The sequence below is a fragment of the Gallus gallus genome, chromosome 1, assembly GCF_016699485.2.
Source record: "Gallus gallus isolate bGalGal1 chromosome 1, bGalGal1.mat.broiler.GRCg7b, whole genome shotgun sequence".
Lineage (NCBI taxonomy): Eukaryota > Metazoa > Chordata > Aves > Galliformes > Phasianidae > Gallus > Gallus gallus.
In genome coordinates this window covers 15,959,637-15,985,481 of record NC_052532.1, presented here as the reverse complement: position 1 = coordinate 15,985,481, position 25,845 = coordinate 15,959,637, and the positions used below count along the sequence as shown (strand labels likewise).

The following is a 25,845-nucleotide window of genomic DNA, read 5'->3' as shown; positions in this document are numbered from 1 at the left end:
TCCCTGCAATGGGGATAGCTGGCCTGCGACTGAGGCAAGCTGAAACTTGAGTCTTGCCAGCAAGATTGAGCTGTGAGCTCACTTGAGGGCTAGAATTTGCCCATGCCTTTTCTTCCTGAAGAGCTTGTGCCCATCCCTCTGAATGGTGGTTGTTTGCCATTGCCAAAATCCCCTTTGCTTCTGTGCCAAGACGCACTCTGTAATTGATTTTCTGCACCTCGGGTACATTTTGCAGCTCTCCCCTTGTGCATGCTTGGTCTCTATGGCTGATCCTAAATGGTTATTAAACTATGCCTGTGTAGCTGTTGTACGGCATCAGCAGAATGAGTAATTTTAGGTCTACATCCACACATCACACATTTTGTGGATGGGCAGCAGCAGTGCTGGTGGTGGTCTACCTCTGGGTGAAGGAACTGAGCGGGTCTGTACTTTCTGAGGACACAGGAGATGAAATGATTGAATGAAAGGGGCAGGAAGAAAGAAAAAGAAAAGAAAAAGAAAAAGAAAAAGAAAAGAAAAGAAAAAAAAGAAAAAAAGAAAAAAAAGAAAAAAAAGAAAAAAAAAAGAAGAAAAAAAAGAGAAAAAAAGAAAAAAAAAGCAGAAGAAAAGGATAGACACAAGCCACTCTGGGGCAGTGCTTGGGAAAGGCTCCATTACTGCTCACGTCCAACATCGTGGGTCGTTCTGTGCACCATCACTGATTCCCCTTTCACTGCTTCTCCCCACTGAAATCCTACCCTCCCCTTCACTCTCATCTTCTCCTGCATCCACCATCTGGGGAAACCACAGCCCCCTTCCAGCTCCCATCCTTCCTGTGGCTGCTCCCCACCATGTCTGCCAGCAATGGCCATCAACACTGCTTCCATCAGCCTCAGCTTCCTTGTGTCCCCACATGGGTTTCAAAATGGGCTCCAAACAGGCTGAAAGAGTCAATGTATTTAGTGGAGGTTTGTTTGCAAAGTACATTGTGACCAAAGAGATTTGTGGGCAGTTGGGACCTGATGACTCTACTGGGTACCAGCAGCTTTGGTTGTGTACAAAGCAGCCCGCTTTCCCTGCCACTGCCTCTAGCTTGTCCCTAGTTAAGGAAGAGGTCCTGAGACCCACAGATAATGATACAAGAAATCTGGTCTAAAGTCTGGAGGTTCATCTTGAGGTACTCCATCCTTTTCACCGGTAGCTTCTTTATTTTTGTGGGTATTTTACTTGGCTATTATAGTTTCAAGATGTTCCTCATCAGCACTGTTTCATTATGATCTTTATTTTTTTCTGGCAGCCCAAGCTTGTTTCTCTATTTGCTGGCTATAGAACTGGCTATATTTGCTGGCTATAGAACTGGCTATACCCCAGCGTTTAGTTTTATGCATATTCATCAAAAGATATATAAAGAGACATAAATTAAGAGTTCACTTATTGATAGTACTGTTCAATTCTCTTGCAGTGAAAATCAAATGTAAAGCATGTACAGATCTGATCCAAAATACTCACCTTCACTCCACGCATACTCTCCATCTCCATGTACAATATTTATTATATCTAAGTAATAAATACAAAGGACTTCACAAAGGTTTGGTGTTTGGCAGGTTCAAGGTAAAGCTTTTCCGTAATGGACAGGGAGCAAAGAAAGACCTTGAGATAGAAATGACAACATTTACATGGCCATCTTGGAGAGGCAAAGTCAAGCCAGAATGGCTTTTCTACACAGGTGCCTTCCAGACGTCCAGCCCAGTGGCACCTGAACAAAAGGAAGAGGCTGGGTAAGCACACACTGGAGCATGCTTTTTTAATGCAGTACCTACTGACCGTGTTGCAGCTGTGAGCTCCTCCTGGATTCTGTCTTGTACAGCTCCTGCATTTTCTCATTCTGTTACACGTTATGCCTGCGACTCATTAACAGGATAATCTTTAGGATTTTTGTTATCTTTATGGCAAATCTGTAACATTCATCACTGCCTTTATTTTACTGGAGCCTCTGTTTTGACTCTGAACGCCAGTGTTGAGCGACTGGGAGCACTTCCAAAGGACTTCAGCAGGGACAGGAAAAAGTTCCCTTTTAAAAATTAAGTTCCACCTCCGTGTTCACACATAGTCGTTGTGTTAATCTGCGTTAGGGAGATTGATGTAGCACTTTATTTGGAGTAGGGAGGGATGAAATGCAGCAACCTGGACAGTCAGCCTTGCTTTGTGTGGCCCTGTGCCAGGTGCCTGTGGGGCCTGCAGACGCAGGTCTCTCATATTCCGAAAGCACACCATTCTCTGGTGACAACAAATTCAGCTCTTGTGGAAACAGAATTATCCTTTATTTGGGACCAGCAATTCCTGTTAGAAGTGCTGGGTCTGTCCCGAGGCTCACAGGTGAACCAGAGCACAGCACAGGGGCTCAGCACAGACCTCTCTGTGCCCCACCACTGCCTATCTCTATCCCTGTCCCTGTCTGGCACGAAGGCAATGTTTGCCCAGCCTCAACTTGCCCTCTGATGAGGCTGCCAACTGCCCCAGTGATTGATGAGGTAAGCAAATGCCTGCCGCCAAGTAGAGATTGCCAACTCCCTGGACAGAAACCACGTAGCTGCCACCAGCTGCGTGTAACATTCAGTCACTGGACCAAGGTTGGAAGATTTTGCCCTTACAGTATCCAGGATGCCATCCAATGTTGTTTATCTTGGAACAGTCAGAAAATGTGGCTGACAGTGAAATTCTTGGATAGGCATTGGGTGTTACAACTTGTGTTGGGAACACCTCCCACGAAGGGGAGAGGCTTCCTTTCCCTTCACTTTCATTTTTTTGGAGCTCTTGCTGAAAAGACAGATCCAACGCAAGTCAAATTGCTGGAAATGTAATTTGCAATAAAGATTAGATACGGCTTATGTAAATGTCTATCACTCGTGACATCTGAGCAGACATAATTGTGATCTGAGGGAGAACTTCTGAAGTTAATCCTCCTGGTGGCTTCCAGACTAATTTGTTAAAGGATTGAGGGAGATTTTCTAAGTAAACAAGGAAGTTGTTGAAGGTTATGATATTGCCACTGTTGATCAGGTGTGAGCCCTCCAGAGTTGAATTCTGCTGTCTCAGAGAAACTTGCTGTGTCCACAGTGTCTGTGATTAGCCCGGTCCTGCTCCAGCAGTTCTTGGCATCTCCTGGTGGTGAAAAATGCAGGGCATTAATTGCGGTGTTAAGCAAATATTTTTTGGAGGGGAGGGGGGATATTGTAAATACTGAAAAAGTCATGAGTCTTCACGATAGCTTAAGCATGGGAAGGTTTGCAGGGCACCAAAAACACAGGGAACAGAGCAGCAGTCCAGTCTTTACCTGTGGTGTTGGAAAAGACTTGTCAGTGGTTACCTAGTTAAGTACAGGGCCTCATTTTCACAGAGAGGAGTTTCTTCAGTTATACAAGGAAGAAATGCTATTTCATTGAAAAGCTCACTTGCTTTGCCATTCAGGGCCAGAATTTTTACCAGTATGCAGGGAGGCATGTGTGTTTAATTTATTTTCCAGCTAAAGAGGGCAAGGAATTTTTACAGCGTTACCAGTATGAGAAGTCAAATGCCATCATGGTACTTTTCTGACAACTTTCTTAAAAGAACAGAAGTTCCTGAATCAGTGGATTTTTGTGCTTTTGGTGGGTAGACTTGTATGCTCTTCAAGCATGGTGGTAGCTACTGCTGGAGGCACCCACTGAGTATGGGTATGACCTTTGACATAGAGGAATTTGTTTCTATGCATTTGCATTATGTATCTGTACAGTGGGTTTTGGTGCTAGCAGGCATGGCCATTGAAAAAAGAAAAAAAAAACAGAAAAAAAAAAAAGAAAAAACCCGAGCAATTAAAATTACAAGCATCCAAAGGAAGGGAAAGAAATTAGATTTTCCATTGCTGAATGCAGGCCAGGATTTTACAAAGACCAAAATGTTGTTCTAGTCAAACACAAAAGGTACCTCGTGTCTGAATGCAAAACATGTCATTTCCTACACGCTCAAAACTCAGTTTTGAAAGTGTCGTGAGTAAAGGTAACCTCTGCAGAAATAGCTCAGTGTATGAGTCATTTCCTCATGATTCAGACTCCCATCTTTGCCGAGCCTCAACTCAGCAGCTTCCACAGAAGTCCTGGGGATCATCAATGGAAGTCCTAGATAAGAACATAGGTTTGATATACAGAAACTAAAGCTTGACAAATTGTAGAAATCATACACAACATCATTAACAGGTAAGGTAGATAATCTACTGTTACCTACGCAAAGTTCTGGTGGTTTTACCATCCTTTGAAATCTTTAAGTCATGTCAGCTTTTCCCTCTCTAAGGGAAAATTTTAGCTCAAGTGAGCTATGTCGTTGGGGCAGGACTCAATGGTTTTGTGGTGAGTTCTGTTTTATTAGGCAAAAGCATGAGTAGATAATAACATCAGTCCCTTTCACCCACGAAATGGGGCAGGATCTTATGAAAACCCATCCAGAGCCCCATCTTCTGTGTTGTGGGTGGGAGGGGTGAGAGTTGGGAAGGCAGGAGAAGAGTTGCTGTGGGGCTGCCCCAGTCTTACACTCCTCCACACCCATCTAACGGTGCCTTAGCACAACTTGCACTGGCCTGTGACAACCATTCCTTCACTCCTAACACCTCCTGGAAATCACTACAGGGTTCCCTGGCTAGTATGTACTTCTTTTTGGTCCTGCTCTGACGTGGTTGTGTGGTTGCAGGTTTTAGTGGGCATAATGGGGACAGCCAACCTGCTCTTGCAGAACAGGATATTTATGCTTGCAGGTTTCAATTAGTAGTAATCGTTTTTGTTGTTTCTGTTGATTTTTTTTTCTTCTTTTTCTGGTAAAGGATAAGTGAAAAGTGATTAATACCTGAGAAAGGAAATCAGGGCTTGGCTGTAGAGCGACATTCCATTGCCTTGACACGAAATAACAAATAACTGGCCTCTAAATCTGTTTCTCAGGAAATGAAAGTGTAAAACAGTGAAAGTCATCTGAGGGTCATTGAAATGCAAAGTGTGTCCTGCTCCCCAGCCCTGAATTGCTCAGCTATCTGTAACAGCTTGGAGAAATGTTAGGGAGGAAGTGGGCCAGGCCAGTGTGGAGTGCTTTGCTGTCTTTCTCTCCCCAGTGCTTTTGAAACATTATTCTGGCAGAATTTGCAAACGATACCTGACGTACTTGTTGTGATAGTGATTTTATATTTGCATGGAACAGGGACGTTTCTGAAGCATTACCCAGGATTTTTACGCAGAGAGTCTTGAAGTCAAAACCAAACAGAGTTTAAAGCCTGTGTCCACCCCTCCCCTTGGCTGGGCCTCAGCTGTGTGGTCCCTGTGGCTTTGGGCTTTCTGCCCTGCAGACAGCCCTGGACAAGCTGGCACCAGGCAGCCTGGGTCAGGTTGGGCTGTCTAACAACTTCACAAATCTCCTTGGAGATTTAGTAGCATCTCCCCAAAAGGTGATTTTCAGCTCCTCTGAAAGCTGAAGAGGCAGGAAGGTGGCAGGCTGGAGGGTCTTTCGCTCATCATCAGGCCTCAGCTTCAATACTGCGCTGAAGGCTGGGCCCTGCAGAGCCAACTGCTGTTCAGAGATGGGGAAGAAGCTGTGGGGTTACCAAGTGACATTCAGTGCTGGGAGCAGTGGCACGCTCAGTTCTGGTTTTGCTGACACTGTGACATCACGTAATTTTCTGCAGGTTTGGCAGGTTTGGGTCCCAGTCATTAGGGTCGCACCTGTGGTGACAGCCATTTATTTCCCTTCCTCAAGTGCTGCTATTTTTTGTGCTTTTCTGTTTCTGACAAAGTATGTTGTTCTTCCAAAAAATGCCTCTGTCCTTTTTGCTGTTGCAAAGGAACATTTTCACCCTCTATTCTATTTTGGAGGGGGTGAAACACCGATTTAGCATGGCATGCTGTTTTCAGCAAAGTCATTGAAATGGCACCTCAGGAATTCAGTGCAAGGACTTTGAAGTGCACTGCTATCTCCCTTTAATCACACACTAAATCTATAGTAACTCACTAATTCCCGGTGAACTTTTCAGGCATTTTGCATCTGTCTGTGGAGGGAGGGGAAGCCGGGCTTTGCAATTACCTGGGGGCCAGAGGGCCTGGGGGACCCTCACATGGTCCATATGGCAGTACGGGACTTCTGGGTTTGATAGACCCAGTTGTGTCCCCGACACCTGCACTAAGCCGCAGCACAGTCAGAATCATAGAATTATTAAGGTTGGGAAGACCACTAAGGTCATATAGTCCAACCATCAGCCCATCCCCACCATGCCCACCAACCACGTCCCTCAGTGCCACATCCACACGGTTCCTCAACACCTCCATGGACGGTGACTCCACCACCTCCCTGGGCAGCCTGAGCCAGTGCATCACCACTCTTTCTGGGAAGAAACTGTTCCTAGTATCCAACCTGAACCTGATATCCAGCCTTGGCAAGATGTCACCTGGGATGGGGATAAGGGAGAGAGTTGGCTGTGTTGTGCTATTTCTATGTGTTACCTGCAACCTGACAGCAGTAGTGTTTTCATTCTGGATGCCTGAGTAAGATGTAATAAATACTGTATTTATAGAAAGCAAAATATGTTTGGGAGTTGTACTCCAGCACAGGGACAAGTAGTGAAGGGAGATCTGCTGAAATGGGAGAGAAGAGCACCTGAAGGAGAATGAGGCTGTGAGGAGTGCAGGTGGAAGAGGGGGAGGCAGAAAAAAAGGCAGAAAAAAATTTCTGAGAGAAAGAGAGGGTAGGGAGAAGGAGCACAGCTATGGGGGAACAACAGGGAGGAGGAGAGGGCTGCGGTGGGCTAAAATTAGCCAAATTCAAGAGCATGCCTTGGCAGGAGCTGTATGGGACTTGTGAAGATGCTGTTCACTCTGTGATAAAAGGAATACTTCTGGATGCCAGCTGTGCATGCACACTGCTCTTCACAGCTGTGCAGCAAGGCCCCATGCCGTTGCCACGTGGTGGGACACAAGGTGGGACATGAGGCCGCTCCATCTCTACAGCTCTGAGAGCGGTGCTGCTCACACGTGCCACATCCCCTGATCGAGTGAGAAGCCTGCCTGCTGGATGCAGCCAAAAAGGAGATAACAAACCAGGCCAGTAAAACCCGCTCAGCCCCACGGCCCGGCCTGAATGCGGACTACTGGTGCTGCAGGGAGTTTGTCTAGGAAAGGAACTGGTCTGGTGGCTTTTCAGCATTTGCATTTTTGATTCACTGATGGGAAGCTTTGGGGTTTTCCTTTTCACTGTCACAGGCTCTCATGTTTCTCTATAGACTTGAGCCAAGTTTGTATGAAGAAATGCCATTAAAATATTCAGAGAGTAAAGGGGATGCATACATCAAAGGAACGAGGGTTTGATGTGAAATGATGCGGCCTGCTTTTCCCTGGTGACTCATCAGGAGGGATCCAGTGGATGTTTGTAAGAGATTTTCTGTTCTTCACATCACTAATTTTAAAGGTGCTTTGGAAATCTCTTGAAAAAAAAAGCAGAGATCAACATTAATGGTTTCTCTTAATCTAACCTAATCTAGAATTTCCCAACAGATCAGAAAAATTCACGGCACGGCACTAAGCTTCACTGGCATTTCTCTCCTCGCTGCTGGCCCATGCATTTGTTTTTTTTCCTGCTTATTTATTTATCCCCCTCGCGGGGCCGGCCAGGGGCTGCTGGCCCAGGCAGAGCGTGGCGGCGGGCGGTTAATGAGCTTTTTGACCACTGAAGCAGCACGGCATCGCCTGGGAATCGGAGAGGCTCGCTGCCTTCTAGGCGTTGGATGGCAGCACAGGGGCCGGGGGTTAACGAAGGGGCCAGGGGGCTGGCGGGCGGCCTAATGAGCGCCAGGGAGCCAGGAGGGGGACAGTCAGGCAGCAGCATCCCACGGGACCCACTGCTGGTGGCTCCATTTTCCCCCATTATCACTGTAGCTGGAAGGGCTGGGAAGAAAAGAGCCCCAAAGGGAGTGGTGTGAGGCACTGAGCAACACTTGGGGTCTGAACCAACACGTTAACAATGCAGAGGAGTGTTGTTTTGTATTAAAAATAGCTAGGAAACAGATTCTTTTTAACCTTTAACCACTCATAACAGTCAATAAATCATTAGCTACTGATTAACAAAAACAGAAGGGTAACTTATTGTCCAGTAAGCAAACTCTTGGAAACCCTGAAAGGCTGGCACTGACTTCAGGATGGCTTTTCTTTTTACAGATTCGCACTTATGTAAAGACAAACAAGCCAAGCTCTGCATATTAAACCATGCCACACAAAGCATTTGGACAAAAGGCCAACTTTCTAAAACAGATTTTTGATGAGTACATTTTGCTGAGGAAAGGCAGCGCTTAAAGCATGTGGCATTATATATATCCGCTGAGAAAAACAGCTCTCCTGATGCCAAGCATGGCTAGATCGGTTTGGTCTTATTTTCAGGAGTTCCCATTTTGTGTTCTCAAAGCCGTGGCCACATTTGCAGTCTGCTGACAAGTCCTCTCCTCCACTGTCAGCCCCTTCACTGGGCTCAGTCGGGTGGCTGGACAGATGGAAGGAGCCATGGCCAAGGTTGGGACTGCAGAGCGCAGCTTTGAGCGTGAGGTCAGGAAATATCCATGAAGACGGAACACTGTTCCGTGGCTGACCAAAAATGTTCTACTATCACTCTTTCCATCTTTGCAAGAAGTCAAATGGCAATTTCTTGTATGAGGGTGGAGTTTGGAATTTGGTGGGAGGTGTTCCAGCTGGAGGATACATTTGTGAGACCTTTGGGAAAGCCCTTTCTTTGTGAGGGTGGTGAGGGGCTGGAAAAGGCTGCCCAGAGAAGCTGTGGATGTCCCATACCTGGAGGTGTTCAAGAGCAGGTCGGATGGGGCCCTGGGCAGCCTGGTGTGATGCCTGAATTAGTGGCTGGCAGGGTGGTTGGAACAAGATAATCTTTGTGGTCCCTTCCAACCCAAGCTATTCAAAGATTCTGTGATCTTATGGATTAACTGATACAGGGTGAGATCCAGAGAGCTAATCCTCATTGCTGCTGTTGATTGACTAAACGAACATCAGCACTTGGCAGTATTCTTATGTGTACAGTATTCAGTCTGGTTTAATTCAAGATAAATCTACCAAAGATGAACTATTTGCTTAAATTTCTGCAATGATTTTGCATCGTGACTTTTGAAAACAATATTATTTATAATGTGAAAATGTAACATAAATGTTTTAAGAATACAGAACAAGGCTTCCATTATCCATTAATCTGTATGTCTTTTCCATTCACTATGCATTATTAGACCATCTGTATCTTTAATAAGTAACTGTGTGAGTTCCAGCAGTTAAATATTTACTTTAAAATAAGAAAGGATCCAAATGAAACTGAGATACATCAGAATCTCTCTCTGATGTTTTAAGTGGAATGGGAGTAGATTTGTGCAGTAGATACGCAAACTGTAAACATATGTGTTTTGATGACCTTCTCTCCTCTATCCGGCTCCATTTATACAACACAAGTTCACAGATTAAGCTTCTCAGTTTTTTTTCAGGCACCTGTGAGGATCTACGTATGTTTCTTTCTGTTGAGACTGTGGGATGGTGTCACAACAGTTCATCGCTCCACGCTTGGGTTTCACTACCATCAGATCCGGCATCTCTAGTAAAGCACTTTTCCAGTGGCATTTTCTCACTCCGTCATCAATTGTGACCAGAGGAAATGCCTGCAGGTGGCCTGCAGCCACGTTAGCGGCCCAGGGCAGAAACAGCATCTCCACAGCCCAAAAGTGGCCACTGTTTACTCTTTTATGTGCTTGCTGCCATTGTTTGAGGAGCATAAATATGATTCGTCCTGTTTTACAGAGAAAGAAAAATGAAGGGAGCTCTTAAAAGTGTCAGGGCCCCGCTTCCTTCTCTTCTCAGTACTCTGTGTGCAGTTATGGCAGACAAGCACAGGTACCAATGCAGCAGCCTTGAATATGGGATGCACCAAATACTTGAAGAATCATTGATGATTATGGTAATGCTTTGCAACATTTGCTTTTTTGGGTTTTTTTTCCCCCGCTTTCAGCCCAGGACACATGCATTCTTTTGTGCCTTGTGGAAGGGTGACCAGGTTCTCTCTGGCACTGCTTGGTTCCTCTCCTTGCTGCTCGCTTTTTCAGCATGTGGTCTTTGAAGTTTGAATCCCAGCTCCCTTCTGGGCAAGCAGTAAGTTAAAAGGCAGTCTTTAGGGCAGCGCAAGCTAAATTTTCAGTTCCGTGAGCAGGAACTCGGTTACGTGACTTGCATGGCCATTAATGGGGGTCATGCTGGTACATTCCTGTACACCACAGTGAACATTTACTCATGAGTGCAGAATTGGCACACTAGTGAAACGTGCCTTTTGAGGGGAGCGTGGTGTTTCAGGAGATGAGGCTGACAGGCAGAAAGGACTGCTAAGGACCCAGATGCCAGAAGTCTGGTTTTTAACTCCTTCAACACATTTCCAGAAAATAATAGTGTGAATTGATGTTGTTTTGTGTTAGCTGTTCCTCCTGTTAGGGATCAGTCTTGCTCCAGTAACATTCCACAGAGGTGGAGATCATGCTTGAAATGTAGATGTTTGTGCTGCCATTTAGTATTTGGAATTACCTTCATTGAGCATTTTGCAAGTATTAATTGCCATGATTAATTTTCTTAGAAACACAGGTCAGCCCACTGCTTACGTGAGCTTCTCTAATTCCAAACAAACTAAGTTCTTTTTTATGATTTTTGCCCCTGCCACTCTCCCAAAGATCACCCTTCCTAAGGCAGGGCATCACCTGGTGATTTCCAGCCTATGTTACTCATAGACATCTTTTACCCATCTGTTCTTGTACTGCATCCATTGCAGTGATTGCATCTTCTCAGTTCCAAAACTCTTCCCAGCTTTCATTTGCTGGCCTTCGTAAGTCCTTTTGGTCTGTTAGGTTTTCCACTGCCCTGACCACACTAACATGCATCAGCTCTGGTTTGAAGTTACTCTTGATAAATTAAATCAAAATTATCCACAATATTCTATTCTCTTCATGGTGATTGTTTTATGTTTTTAACCATGCCGTGGTTCTTAATAGTTTTGTAGTCAATTAATACAGTTAATTCTTCCATACTTTTCCACCATCGATAGCTGGAATCTCTAAGCCTGCCGTAGACGTTATTGTCATTAAATCCCAAGCTTTATGTTGTGTGATTGATTCGCTAAGTCTCTTATTCAAAGTGATTTATTTTCTCCTAGTACTCTAGATATCCTTTGAATCACCAGAAAACTATATTTAATTCTAATCAAAACGTTAAATGAATAAAATCAGTTTCATGATAAATTCTGCAAGAACTCCTATGTTATGCTCCCTCAGTTCCAGTCTTTTGTTTTTATTTACAACATTTCAGATATAAGACACCTCCTAAGCTGCATCCTGAGAAGATGAGTAGTATATTATGTGACACGTGTGCAAGAAATAAGAAGTCCAGATCACATTAAATCACTCAAAGAATTTCTTTCTTTTCTCAGCAACGTATTCTTCCATTTTTGACCACTTCTATCAAATGGGACTTTTAGCATGTCTGAACTAAGGATGGTTTGTACTGCGTGCTGGTTATTTTTTTTCATTCACTTGGGTAATTCATTTATTTTTCTTCAGCTCATGGTTCTGTGTGGTCATCAGAGCTGAAGAGATGCCAGAGGTCTGCACTGCAGTTACCAGTCAGCATCTAAAGAAAAACTTTGCAATTTCAGTGTTAAATAAAAGAAGGGAAAAAAAAAGTCCATTTAGCACCACGGCTACTTGACTGTGAAGGAGCAGCTGCAAACTGATGAATCTCATCAGGTTGCAGTCTTGATTAACACTGGGCAGATCCCTCCCGCAGAGAGAGTAAATACCCTTCCTTTGTCGAGGCTCCCATGTAAGAAACAATAGATTATTTCAGTGAAGCAAGGGAACATAAATGTTAATCAAATCATTCCTCTGAATGAATAGAAGTAGCACCCAGAATGTAAACATTTTAATTTTGGAAGGGAATGTCTGCCTGTCAGCTAGTTTGGTTTTTAAGTGTTTTTTTGGTTTACTTTGAAAAGCTGCTCACAAACGGTTCCACCATCGTATTTTCAGCACCACAGCCATATATGCTTCCTGTCTGCCCAAGCTAAGCAGCAGCAAACCCAGAGAGCATCAGAAAAATAAAATCTGCCTTCATGTGAGTTAGGAGAGGTCAGAACCTTATACTGTATAGCTGCCAAACTGTGTGATCACATTAGTTCACATTAAGTAGAGGAAGTGGAAAATACTTTCCAACTGGAACTGACACCAGGAAACATCTTTTTAAGAAGTTTTTTATGTGTTAGGGTAATTGCTCTTGTGAATAAATCTCGCTGTCTTTACTGATGATGATATGACTTTAAGTATTTTAATGCGTTTATGTGTGTACAATTGCAACAGAAAGAATTGGCTTTTATGCCCTTCCTGCTTCCTTGCTTGCTCTACAAAGAGTGGATTTCAGCACACGTTTGAACCATGTGTGTTCTAAAGCAGATGTACAGCGAACTACAGTGTAATGTCCGGATAGCTTCCATGTTCCTATGATTACGACCCTTGCTGATCAACACATCCTAGAAGTATACCTTGGCTTTCACTTATGCTGCTTGTCTGGGTCAGATCCTGACTTGTTCGCTCCTGTGAGGTGTCCCTCTGCTCACGGAGGAATGGCAGCAAAGCCAGCATGAAAATGAGTTTTCTTGCACAATTTCTTTGCTCTTCACCAAGGCTGGCATGCTGTTGTTTCTATGTGCTCTCTTTTTTCACCATAATGACACACCTCTCCACCAGAAGGATGAGTCTCCTGAGGCTGCTCAGCGTCTATGCAGCAGATGTGGTCTCCTGTCAGTGATGTGGGGTAGATCTGGTGGCCCTGCAGTGGGAAATTAGTGGGTGCATACCAGAGATGAAGGATGTGCTTGTGGTGAGGATGATTGGGTTTGGATTCTCAGTGCTCTTGTCAGCTTTCCTGTCTGCTGGAATCATTGAATTTCCCCAGTTTTTGTAGTTGCTGAAGTGAGGGTGACAATTCCTGTGCACAGGGTAGCAGTGAGGTTATGAGACTGAGTGTGATAGTTCTAGTTTTGGTGCCCACATTTGTTCATTCCAGTGCCTGACCACTCTTTCAGAGAAGTAGTATTTCCTAATGTCCAGTGTGAACCTTCCCTGGTGCAGCTTGGAGCCATTCCCTCTAGTCCTATCACTAGTCACATGAGAGAAGAGGCCGATCCCCAGCTCACTACAACGTCCCTTCAGGTAGTTATAGAGAGCAATAAGGTCTCCCCTGAGCCTCCTCTTCTCCAGACTGAACAATCCCAGCTCCTTCAGCCGCTCCTCATAAGGCCTGTGCTCCAGACCCCTCACCTGCTTTGTTGCCCTTCTTTGAACACGCTCCAGGGCCTCCATGTGTTTCTTGCAGTGAGGGGCCCAAAACACCCCTCAATGTTTTTTGTCTTTGGGTGGAAACAGTGCTAAAATTAAAATGATTTCATTCAGTTGAGGCGAGGAGCTGCAAAATGAGCGAAATGTGTTAGAGTTTGTTATGCAGAAGTAAGAAAGCACCTTTTTGAAGTGATTTGAACCAAAATGGTTCAGCAGCGCAAGATACTGAGGTCACTTCTGACCATGCTATGTATTGCACTGGGTGTGTATGAAACCCTCTGAAGTCATCCATTTTGTTTTTTTTCTTGCCTAGGTATTGTGAGTCAACTTAACTTTTTCTATTTCATTTTCACATTCATTTTATTCCCCTGTCGGGAGTAATAAGAAGTGTGCTGTTAAGCTATCTGAACCAGTGCTTAAATCCTTGCATGTGTATAACACTGTATGATGTGCTTTTTACTTCTTGAAGCCCAACATTGGGCGATTAGGAATTCCCCATGGGCCTTCGGGGGAGAAGGTGGCAGTGGTGACCGTGGATGACTGTGACACAGCAGTGGCCGTACGCTTCGGAAGCCTCATTGGAAACTACACCTGTGCTGCCCAGGGGACTCAGACTGGCTCAAAGAAGTAAGAATTTCCTCTGTTTGTGTTTTCCATTCGTTCTCTTCCTCCAGGGAAGAGCCGGCAATGTGAGGTTAACAATCAAACAGATGAAGTCAGAAAAACAGATGCAATTTAACAAGAAAAATTGACAAGTTTTAGTTTGGCAGGTGAAATTTGGTGGAGGCTGCTCCAAGTGTTGGCACATTTGGTGCAATGCACAGTTTCACATAGACACAGACATGTGCCTAAACTGCACCAAAATGAACCAGAAATCAGTGTAGATGGCCCCAGAAAATAATCCACTCTTGAAAATGTGGAGAGTGAGGTAAACACGGTGTTAAACTTTTTTAGGAAGGAGATAGCTGAAAAGCTTAATACTTCCATCACTTAACAGTCCTGTTTTCAAAGGAGATTGAAATGAAGAAGGCACAGAAAAAGTCACTGAAACTCATCAGGTATGAGAAAAAAACTTTCCTGTGAGGAAAGACCAAAAGATTATTCCTGTTGAGTTTAAAGAGGAAATGGACAACAGATAACATGTAGAGGTATAAAATAATGAGCAATAGCAGAAAGGCCATTGATATGCACATGCTTCTCTAGAATCCCGAGGAGAGAGAGCATCATAAAAATTCAGGATAATTCAAGACATTTTGCAGTCTGGAATCAATCAGTGGAATCTATTTCCACCAATAAAACCTTCAGAGGTCTTAAAAAGGATTGACACTGCATGATAATGAAGTCATTACATGAAAGGCTGCAACACCTCAACCCTTTTGTTGTGGAGTCTAAACCAGCCCCTGGCTTACTGGAGTCAGAAAGAATTGACCCACAGCTATATGTTTTCCATAATTTTCATTTTCTTCCTCATGTTGGGCACTGTTAAAGATAGGTCATTGGGTTCAGTGTGCGTATGACAACCCCTACTTGATAGGTTATGGTGTTCCTGCGTTGTCACCAATAACAACTGTTTCACCAGAGAGTTCTTTGATTACGGGCTCTAAAAAGGCTGCTGTAGCAGAGGGAGGTGAATGGCAACACAAGTAAACTCAACATCTCCAACGCGCTTATGGAAACAGTAAGATAAGAATCAAAACAAAGCAAACAGCACGCAGGAAACATTGATCATTTCTTTGTTCTTTCAGATCGCTGGACCTGACTGGCCCTCTGCTGCTCGGCGGCGTCCCAAACTTGCCAGAAGATTTCCCAGTGCACAACAGGCAGTTCATCGGCTGCATGAGGAACCTCTCCATTGACAGCAAGCCAATTGACATGGCTAGTTTCATTGCCAATAATGGCACGCTGCCAGGTAGGAGCGACCAGAGGCTCAAAAGTCAACAGGAGAGAACTCTCTGCCCTAGCTGTACGTAAAACAGCGTTTCAGAAGGGTGGGCACTGTGAGCAGCCCCATCCCTGGCACGACTGCAGTCAGGCCTGCTCAGCACACCTCGCCTGTTTGAGCAAGGTGCGGTCAGCGCCCGTGCCAAGGACGCGCACAGCAGCCCTGGTGTGGTGCACACTTAAACCTGTAAGTGGCACGCAGAAAAGGACTGGGCTTGTTTAGACCTTCTGCATCAGCACAAGTTTCTCCCAGGAATTTGCACAGATAATTTACTCTTTTTTTTAAACAAAGAAATAAGTACCTATTCAACGTCACTTTGCTCTGAAAGCCAATGGGATTAATTAATGAAAAAGACGTTATATATAGTGACTTTTTAATGAATTATGTTTATCCTGTAAGTCAAATGGTGCAGTTTTCCATGTCTGAAGCTGGCTTCGTGCAGCAGCCTCTTGAAACTTCTGGACTGGTTTCTTGTCCCTGGATCAACAAAGATTAATTCTGATTTACATAACGTTCTCATCAATGTAAATCTGTCTCTTACACAGAAGAATGGCAAGTCCTTTCCTTTCACCATGCTGAAGGTCTGTGTAAGAGCTACATTCTGGTTTTTTATTTGGTGCACTGATCATGTAATAAGAAGGAAGCTGTAGCATGAGCTGTGAATTACTTCTTTATTTTGGAGCATTTTTTTAATATTCATGACCCTAATATTGGTTAACCACGAGTTTTTGTCCTGTGGAAATAAACATCAGGAAGGACATCAGAAAAGAGGCGTTTTTTTGAGATTGGATTACTTTTTCCTCATTTCAAAGCATGTTCCCACATGGTTTAAAACCTACAATAGCTTTGTTCTTCAGTGTGACGGTACACATTGCCTTTCCCTGGTTAGTTTCTTGGTTACATGACAGTAAATTGAGAACAGTGGTACTGAGTCATAGCACTGGTGGATCTGGCTATTTCCTGCAGTGGTTGCTGGATACTTGCCCCAAATTTCTCTTAATTTACAGAGATTTACAGCTCAGTGATTGAATTAAATAGCTATTGATAGGTTTGTCATTATGCAATTGACACTTGCCCAGCTCGTGAAAACTTTTGCCGTCCACATTTTGCTTCACTGCCTTCGAGTGTATTTATTAGAGAGAAAAAAAAAAAAGAAAGGTTGTAGTGGTTAAGTCTTCTTTTTACAAATAAACTCAGATTCAGTCATTCAGAGCCTTTTCTTGCTGAAGCTGTGTAAAGTAACTGTTCTTGTGAATTGCAGGCTGTGCAGCACAGAGGAACTATTGCGAAGCCAACTGGTGCCAGAACGGAGGCACGTGTGTCAACAAGTGGAGCACCTACATCTGCGAGTGCCCCGTGCAGTATGGAGGGAAGAACTGCGAGCAAGGTAGGGTGCAAGGACCTCTCTGTGTGTCATCTCATCCCGTTACCAGTCACTGACATCTCAGAGCAATTGTGTCCAACTGTGGCAATTTAGGAAATAAATATAGGAATAAGTATATCGCCTGTATAGTAAATATGATAGCTCACTTACTGATGGGTAACAGCAGCTTTCATTCGTTTACTTACATGACCAACATAGTTCCACAGCACTTGGCAGTATTCGGTAATCTGTTTATAATAAAAATGCCAAATCCTAAGCCCTCTTAAATCAGTGGAAAGAATCCTGCTGACTTTATTAGGTTTTGACTCAAACCAGGGTCAAATGTGCATTTTTAATCACCACTTCCTTGGCAAGAAGGCAGTCTCTGCTGAGTACAAGCACTTTCAGTTTAACTGGGTTTTTCTTTGATTGAACACAATGTGCGTGTATGTGTAAAACCTCATTAATGCTAGATGAGGAAGGAGCAGCAGGTGTGTTCCATAGGGCGTGAAGAACCCACCGTTAGTTTCTCCCCAGGGAAGCCAGAGGAGCCTGCCCGAGGGGATCCTTGGGGTCAGTGCACTGCAGGCTGCCTGCTCCTCCAAAGCAGCACGGCCACATCTGGCACAGGGTTGCTGTTCCGGAGCCCTCTTGCACTGGAAGCTTCCAGGAAAGAGCACCTGCCTTAACTGGACATGGCTTTTCTAGAGACAGAAGGACAGACTCTGCCCAGTGCTTGCCCAGGTGCACGTATGGTAGGGTTTCATTTCCATTATCCCCTCCATGACACTTAGCCTAGAATAGTTCGCAGCACAAGCAAGGATTTTGTTTTTTTGATGTATCAACCCCAAATCAGACATTCTTTATTGCTCTTAGCAGGACATGGACCCTGGAATAGCAGACTCCAAGCTGAGGTGTGCATGCCAGAATGTTTGCAAACCACTTTAGCACAGCATGCCTCACCCAAGGGGCCAGAACTAGGTTGAAGTTGCTCTCATCTTGCCCGAGCATCTTGGAAATAGAGGGCTGCAGGCAGAGCATGCAGTTATGCTTCTGGCTTGGAAAGGAGGGTCTGCAGGGTGGGGGTGGCAGAAGGGGATGGTGGAGGTATTCTCCTAGCTTCCACCTAACACAGAGCCCAGAGCTGCTATCACTACCACTACTGATATATGTGCTTTCTGTAGCAGCTCCGAGGCAGAGAGATGATTTGAAGCATGTGTGATCACCCCTGAGGTGACAGGGGTGATTGAGTCTCTTCTGTAGGCACTGGATGTGGCCACCAGCCCTCTGTGCAGACCCCTGGCCTCAGGCTTGGGGAAGGGGTGGGGGTGGAGAGAGGCCAGAGGCCTGAGGAACATGGATTTCTGTTCTACAAACAAGGGAAGTTGCACCCTGGCCTCAGGGAAGGGAGCGGAGTTGGGAGGAAGTGTGGGAAGGGAATGAAGTCTGCGGGCACCTTAAGTCACCGCTGGTGAGAAAAGGAAGAAGGTGGCTCATTGTCATGCCAGTCTCGTTCTCCCAGGAGCCAAGCTTGAAAACAGCTTTCCCAGCCTCTAGCAGGTGGGGGGCCCAGAGTTTGCCTCTTGTCTGCTCTCTGGAGGCAGGCGGGCTTAAAAATCTCAGCGATGGTCTGGAAAACCACTGACAAAGAAATCGGGAGTTAATGCTATTGTGAAGATTGGCAGGGTAGAGGAGAATGGAGCCAGCTGGCTGATACATGCATAGGACAGAAGGAGGCAATGATTGTGGTCAACATGGATGTCATGGTGTACACTTATGTGGTTGCAGCATGGACTGGTGGATCATGCAGTGGCCCAGAGAGCCAGAGCTCAAGCACTGGATTCAGGTTTTAAGCAAGTGGGGTGCAAATAGGATGGAACAAGTGATAGGACAAAAGGCAATGGGCTCGAACTGGATAACAGTTCCATCTGAATATCAGGAAGGTATTATTTAATGTGTAGGTGGTGATGGAGCACAGGTTGCCCCCAGACTGTGGAGTCTCCTTCTTGGAGTCTATCAAAAGAGAGAGGACATCATTCAGGAGCCAACAGTGGGTCCCACACCAAAGCCACTGAATGTTTGTGCAGGATGAGACATCAGGGCAACGCTTCAGCTGTCAGCTCTAGATATCTAAGGCAGATGGTGTTGGTAACTCCACAGGAGCTATCTCCCTGTGAAAAGACTGCATAACTGAGACAGCTGAATAAGCTGGCCCAGGAGTATTTATAATTAATTAATATTTCCTGTTGCCTCAGAGCCTTTCCTCTGTGTTTAATCTGTTAATTAGAAGCAGGTAATCAAGGATATGTTGAAAACATCTGCAGTAAGTGCTGCCCTTGTAATTCCGACTCTGTCCACCCACTCATCATCAGAAATCTACCAGTAAAGATCCTGAGCTTACCTTTCTAGGAACATTTCTCACCTGTGTAAGGCAGTAGCAGTGTGGAGGTGCTGCTCTGCATGCCATTTCTCCTCTTAACATCTGTCCTGAAGGATATAAAGAGGTTTCTGTCGTTTTTCTTTTGCAGTAATGCCTTCTCCCCAGCGCTTCAGTGGTGAGAGCATTATCATTTGGAGTGAACTTGATATTACCATCTCTGTGCCATGGTACATTGGGCTGATGTTCAGAACACGGAAAGTCAATGGAATGCTGATGCAAGCAAATGCAGGAACTGCATCCAAGATCAACATTCAGGTAGAACTGTGGACTTTTTTGCTTAGAAAAAATGTAAGAAATCCTCTTCCATCCTTATCTGTGGACATGGCCATGTGAAACGCACAGCTTCTTCCATCCAGCCAAGTGCACATCAATAAATGCACATGACTTCTTTATCCTTTTTATCATCCTTATATCACTCTAAAATTCAGATTCCGAGGCTTAAGGCATTTTTTTCTTAACAAACTTAGTAGTGTGCATTAATACAAATGCAGACAATATGTCTCTGTTGTCTTTCTTCTCCTCACTGAAGTTAGTAACTGAATGCCTGAAGTCATATGAGGAGTTATTGCAAGTGTTCTGCATTCTATTGTACTTCTGGGGGGGAGATTTTCTTAGAAAATGTGATCTTGCCAAATACATACCAAATAATAGACTTCTTTTTTTTTCCCAACAGATACTTAACAACTACGTGCAGTTTGAAGTATACAGTGGCATGACCCAGGTTGCCAGTTTGAAGATGACCCAATCACGAGTCAGTGATGGGGAATGGCATCATTTATTGATAGAACTGAAGAGTGCTAAAGATGGAAAAGATATCAAGTACCTGGCTGTCATGTCTTTGGACTATGGGATGTACCAGGTACAGCAGCATTAGAACTTTGCCACTAAGCACTACAGTTACATTTTTCAAAGAGTCTGTGGACAAATACTTATGTTCTGATCCATGTTCTGCAGTGAGAGGTGCCTAATGAGTTACATTAATTTACTAATCCTAATGATAATGTATCTTAGGAACAAGTCTGTAAAAAGTCACATTCAGATGTCCAAGCTCCTCACCAATTCAGTATTTTTTCCGTTGTCTACTGCCAGCTGTTTCTGTGCTCCGTCACTACAGAAAGTAGCTGGGTTGTAGAGAATGGCAGAGCATTTTATCAGCTGCCCTTTTCCTCAACAGAGCACTGTGCAGATTGGAAATCAACTACCTGGACTGAAAATGAAAAGCATCATTGTGGGAGGTGTCTCTGGAGACCAAGTCTCTGTTCAGCAGGGATTTTACGGCTGTATGCAGGTATGAGAAGAAAAGTATAGTGGCAAATGTTGAACTTCTTAGAAAGTGTGCGTATGAAAATGTGGGTTTTCCTTTCTCATCCTTCCCCAGACATTTCTGTTTCCTCCATCAGAATCTAGGGATCCAAATAGTCATGTCCATGCGCTTTCCCGGGTACAAACCTGGTCTCACAGGAGAACATCCCTTCTCTTTTTCTTCTTTGATTTTATCGAAGACCAGAATTTGAAGATATATTGTTTTGCCTCATCAGATGATGTTTCTCTAAACTGTAGCCTTGTAGATTAATGGTAGTAGTGAAACACATAGTACTGTATCCAGAATGAGCAGAATGAGCAGAATCCAGAATTTTCTAAATTAAAAAGAATTGCCTTTTGTCACCAGGGAGTAAGAATGGGAGAGACATCTACAAATATAGCTACTCTGAACATGAAACAAGCTATCAAGATCAACGTGAAGGAGGGTTGTGAAGTGGATAACCCTTGTGACTCCAACCCATGTCCTCAGCACAGCTACTGCAGCGATGACTGGGACAGCTACTCCTGTGTGTGCGACCCAGGTAACCCACTGACCCATCCCGTGTGCCAGATAGGAACTGGATCACTTCTCCATGAGCTCATCAGAAGAAAAACAGCAGCAGCAGCAGCAGGGCATTTTGCAAGCCCTTTGCAAGCATCCTGCTGCTGCTTTGGTGCTCATCTACCAATTCTTCCTCTTCCAGTCAGTATTTTCTTTCTCTGACTTGCTGTGCCACATCTGAAGCTGCAGGCATGGACTAAGGATCATTTGTTCTAGGCAGTGTTTCAACCAAACAGAAAGACAGTTTCTGGTCCAAAGGGCTCTTTCTTTGCACTTCTTCTTTCTCTTTTCTTCTTTTCTGTTTTTTTTTTTCCTCTGTTTTGTTTTGTTATTTTCTTTCCCAGCCTTTTTTGCTGTTGGGTTTCAGTCTCACACCCTGCATCCTAATCAAGATACTTTGAATGTTTTCTCTGTTTTGGTTCATGAAGCCAGGATGTGCTGTCAGCACCCGGCGCATTTGCCTCTCATATGTGCAGGGAGAGAATACAGAGCTATCTGTGAAACTTGCCTTGCGTATAGAACTGGAGACCAAAGACACAAGGGTGCCTCAAGCATGTTAACAGGCTGTTGAAAAGAGCAACCCACTTTAGTTTTTGCTGAGAAGGAAGAAGACCTTTTTTTCTGACAGCATCTTGGGGTATCCACTGATTATTGAAGATGTTTTATTAGTGTGTAAGCTTAAAATAGATGATCTTTTAGAGACATGCAAATCATAAATTACAATGGTTGCAGTAATTTTATGACTTTGTCTCCCCAGGGTACTTTGGAAGAGACTGTGTTGATGTATGTAACCTGAACCCATGTGAGCATGTCTCCACGTGTGTGCATAAACCCAGCTCATCCCATGGATACACCTGCGAATGTGGGCAGAGCTACTATGGGCAGTACTGTGAGAGCAAGTAAGAGAATTATTCTCATTCTTTGGCTCCGTGATCCTCCCAGCTGTCTCTCCTCCTAAGGAAACAGTAGTCCCAGTTTATTTTCTGCTTCAGTTAGCTTTCCTGCTCTACTTCAAGTGTTTGTAGTATACGGTAATTGGAGGCTCCTTGCCCTTTGGTGCTCTTGAGCTCTCTTCCCAGAGAGCAGGCAAACTTCCACACACTGAGACCACTTTCCTTCACCAGCAGTTCAGGGGCTAGAGCAGCTGTGCTGCGTTAAAAGGAATTGATCTGACTTGAATCTTAGTGTAGGCTTGGCCAGAGCTGTCTCTGCAAGTCTGCTTCAGCTCCCCCAGCACACACACACACAGCAATGCACCCATTTAGGGGACCTGGCTATGTAAAATGGCTTTGAAAGTTTGGGTCTGGTCCTTGGGCTGGCAAAAATCCACATCTTCTGGACAGCCTAGGAGGCCTGTGCCCTGCTACTGGGTGGAAGAAACTTGCTGATACCCTCATCAGCAGCTTCTTGGTCTCAGATAAGCATTCAGCAACCAGCCTCCTATCCCGAGACCATTCATGATGTGCAAATTAAGTTCTTTTGTCTACTCGTTTAGGAATACCTCGTGTGATATTGTTTGCTTCCCTTTGAAAACTGCAGACTTTTTCCTCTGCCTTCTGTTTTGTGGGGTTGCAAATGCTGACCACACTGTTGCCAGATTCATTTTTTGTTTCTCATTCCCTTGGATTAGCAATGCAGAGAAGTTGTCCCCTGTCATTATCTGCTGACTTCTTGTCAAGTGGAGCATTGTTGGTTTTTTTTCTTCCATATTACAGAGCATAAAAGTACAAGCCCGGCAATTACCCTAAACAACATTCAGCACTGTCTTTGAAACAGGCTGCAAACAGATCTTCTTTCTGTAGATATACAGCAGGGAAGGGATTCATTTGTGATTATAGCTGACTACAGCCTTGGCAGCAACATCCTTAAGGTTCTTGCTTGATGTCCTTTCAGCTGTCAAGGTCTGTGCTCACTTCCCCATCCCAGAGCAATCTTTGCCAGCCGTAGTGTTGGAGTGGCTGCAGGACAGACCTGCTTAGAATTTTACCCAAGGGAAAAGGAACCAGCAAAAACAAGGATTATCCTTCAGTTTGCGTGTTGATGGTCAGACTCTGGCTAGCTGTGCTGTTCCGTGAGGCAGGAGGGCTGTAAAATCTCTTCCTCCAGTGGTGGTGCCAGCTTGTGTACCACTGAAGCATTCACCAAAGTGCAGCCAATGGAGGTGTCCGTGGCACTTCCAGCTAGCCTGAATCAAAGCAGCCAGTGTTCCCTTCTCCGTGTCCCCAGCCACACTTTCCATCCTCCTCCAAAACCATGCTGGTGGCAGTGGGTACGCTAAGAACAGGATGTGGAGTGCTGGAGGATCAGCACAGCCTGCATTGCCACTAGAATTTCATGGAACTAATATCCTTTATCTTTTTTTTTATTGCAGTGTACATATATAGAGATAGACAGATATAAAGTGGTAGTTGCTGCAGAGAGATACATTATGCCCTGTAAGCTAATGAAGCTGAGTGCAGATTTGGCTCAAAGCTATTCTTTCCCACCCTTTATGAGGAAGCTTAAAAGACCTTCCTTTGGCTGTTGCTTTCTTTTATAGGATTGACTTGCCTTGTCCCAGAGGTTGGTGGGGAAATCCCATCTGTGGTCCATGTAATTGCGAGACTAGCAAAGGGTTTGATCCAGACTGCAATAAGACCAATGGGGAATGCCACTGCAAGGTAAGCAGAAGAAACCAGTCCTAAGTCAAAATTCTTTAGCTTAAAAAGTAACTTTATCACTAATAACTGCAACAACCAAGACAAAGCGTACACAGTTGTGCTTTATATCCTCTATGTGCACAGTATGGTTAATGTTTACCCCAAACATTTTGCTGGCACTGCCTTTCACCAAATCGTACTGTGCAGCTCTTATCTTATTTGCCTTTGGAAAGCAAAACTGAGAGGAGGAAGGCCTGGCTCTGCTCTCTCTGAAGTGCAGCCCAATTTATCAGAGGAGATCAGAGCTGGGTGCAGAGGAATGCTGGAGGTGATTGCTGTGTTGCAGGCAGCGATGACCATGCTGCAGCTTGGGCTGGCTGGCTTAGTTGTCTTCTGCAGTGGGCCAGCAGAAGACCCGGCTGCTTAGGAGTGGAGAATAAAATGGGGGTTAAACACTTTCCTCGGGGACTGCCCTCTCCAGCCTTGTTGCAGATTGTAGGGATGAAGCTGAGTGGGGATGGGAAGTGCCTCCCTCCTGGAGGTTTTACAATGGGCTTTTCACAATGGGTTTTACAATAGGCTGGGATGACCTCAGAGAAGCCCTGCCTGTTTGAACCAGCAGCAGCGAATCTGGCCCGGCACTTATTTCCTAAATGCCAGCAGGACACACAGCAACTGTTGCATTAAATCAAGTCAGTGGGGCGCCCACTCCATTGTCTCGTATAATCACATAATGCCTCAGATCAAAAGCGTTTGCAGATGCAATTTGAATATGTGATCATTGGTCGCTCTCCACACTGTACATGCAGCATAAATGGATGGTACAAGAGGTTTTCTTACAGGCTTGTCTGTGCTAGACAAGAGTCAAATTGCATAACAGAGAAAACTGCAAATCCTCCAAGAATGTGCTTTCTGGGCAGCAGCAGCAAGTACACAAGAGGTATGGGCCCCACTACAAACAGTGCTTGAGCCGTGGGTCTGCAACCCCAAGCAGCCCAGCAGCCCTGCCACGCTCGGCCTGCCTGATGCAGTAAGCTAACTGGGGGTTACCAGAAAGAGTGATCAAACTTTACGTTTTCTGTTAATTGCAATATCGTTATCCAGTGCTGTGCTCAGTGAGCCGTTTTCTGCTGCTCCAGCAGCAGGATTTCCGAGCACAAAACACAAGCGACTCGGCACAGAAGTAAAGCACCTCATAGCCTGTCCGTTTCTGTTTCTCCAGGCCAATTACTACCGGCCGCAGAGCAGTGACACCTGCTACCCCTGCGACTGCTTCCCCTCCGGCTCCCACACGCGCTCCTGCGACATGGAGACGGGACAGTGTCCCTGCAAGCCTGGTGTCATCGGGCGGCAGTGCAACCGCTGCGACAACCCCTTCGCTGAGGTCACCGCCAGGGGCTGCGAAGGTACGGCCCAGCCGGACACACTGCCCATCAGTGGGGGTGTAGGATCTGGTGGCAGTGGGGAGATGGGGTGTGGGGAGGGAGGAGTGTGCGGTCCGATGCACGTCCTGTGCCACGCTTCACATGCCCTCTGTCTCTCCTCCCTGCCTCTCTTGCCCTGCCTGTCCGCTCACCCACCTTCCTCCTGCCATCAGCATAAAGCTGCTGCAGCAGTCATCGCGCTGCAGTGTGTGGGTGAAACAACAGGGAAAGGCTTTCCCACAAGAAAGGAGTGGGCAGAGATAACAGAACTAAGGTGCAGAGCCCCGTAATCATCCTGAGCTCTCCTTTGCCCGTACCTGTCTGACCGTGCTGCTGAGCAAGGAGCAGGTGATGGGTCACAGCCTGAGAGGTGCTGCAGAGAGCAGGGATCCTGGCAGGGCTTGGGAATGGCTGGAAGGTCCTTTGGCAGGCTGCAGTGTCTCCTTCTTGCTCCTGTGTGATTTTACCTTGTCAGAAAAATTGCATCCTTTCTTTTTCTGCTTTCAGTAATTTATAACGGGTGTCCCAAAGCTTTCGAGGCTGGCATTTGGTGGCCGCAGACCAAGTTTGGCCAGCCAGCTGCTGTGCCATGTCCAAAGGGATCTGTGGGTAAGTTCCCTAGATAAAACATCAACTGTCTGATCTACATGCCTGGAAGGGGGGGCAGGGAGTTGGAGGGAAAAGAGCAAAAAAAATAAGTGTATATTGGGAACGACAGATCACAACAAGAATCATAAAGTCATTTGAGTTGGAAGGGACCCTTAAAGGCCAACTATTCCGACT

At 45.2% G+C, this 25,845-nt stretch overlaps 1 protein-coding gene across 1 annotated transcript in view; it reads left to right on the top strand.

Annotated features, from left to right (window-relative positions):
* CELSR1 (cadherin EGF LAG seven-pass G-type receptor 1) overlaps positions 1–25,845 on the top strand; it is a 160,228-nt gene that overhangs the window by 98,973 nt on the left and 35,410 nt on the right. The window contains exons 6-16 of the mRNA XM_046915547.1: positions 13,860–14,017; positions 15,136–15,299; positions 16,594–16,719; positions 19,224–19,390; positions 19,809–19,994; positions 20,310–20,423; positions 20,805–20,979; positions 21,757–21,898; positions 23,539–23,659; positions 24,861–25,044; positions 25,570–25,671. Of these exons, the coding sequence (XP_046771503.1) occupies positions 13,860–14,017; positions 15,136–15,299; positions 16,594–16,719; positions 19,224–19,390; positions 19,809–19,994; positions 20,310–20,423; positions 20,805–20,979; positions 21,757–21,898; positions 23,539–23,659; positions 24,861–25,044; positions 25,570–25,671 (1,639 nt within the window). The remainder of the gene's footprint in view (positions 1–13,859; positions 14,018–15,135; positions 15,300–16,593; positions 16,720–19,223; positions 19,391–19,808; positions 19,995–20,309; positions 20,424–20,804; positions 20,980–21,756; positions 21,899–23,538; positions 23,660–24,860; positions 25,045–25,569; positions 25,672–25,845) is intronic.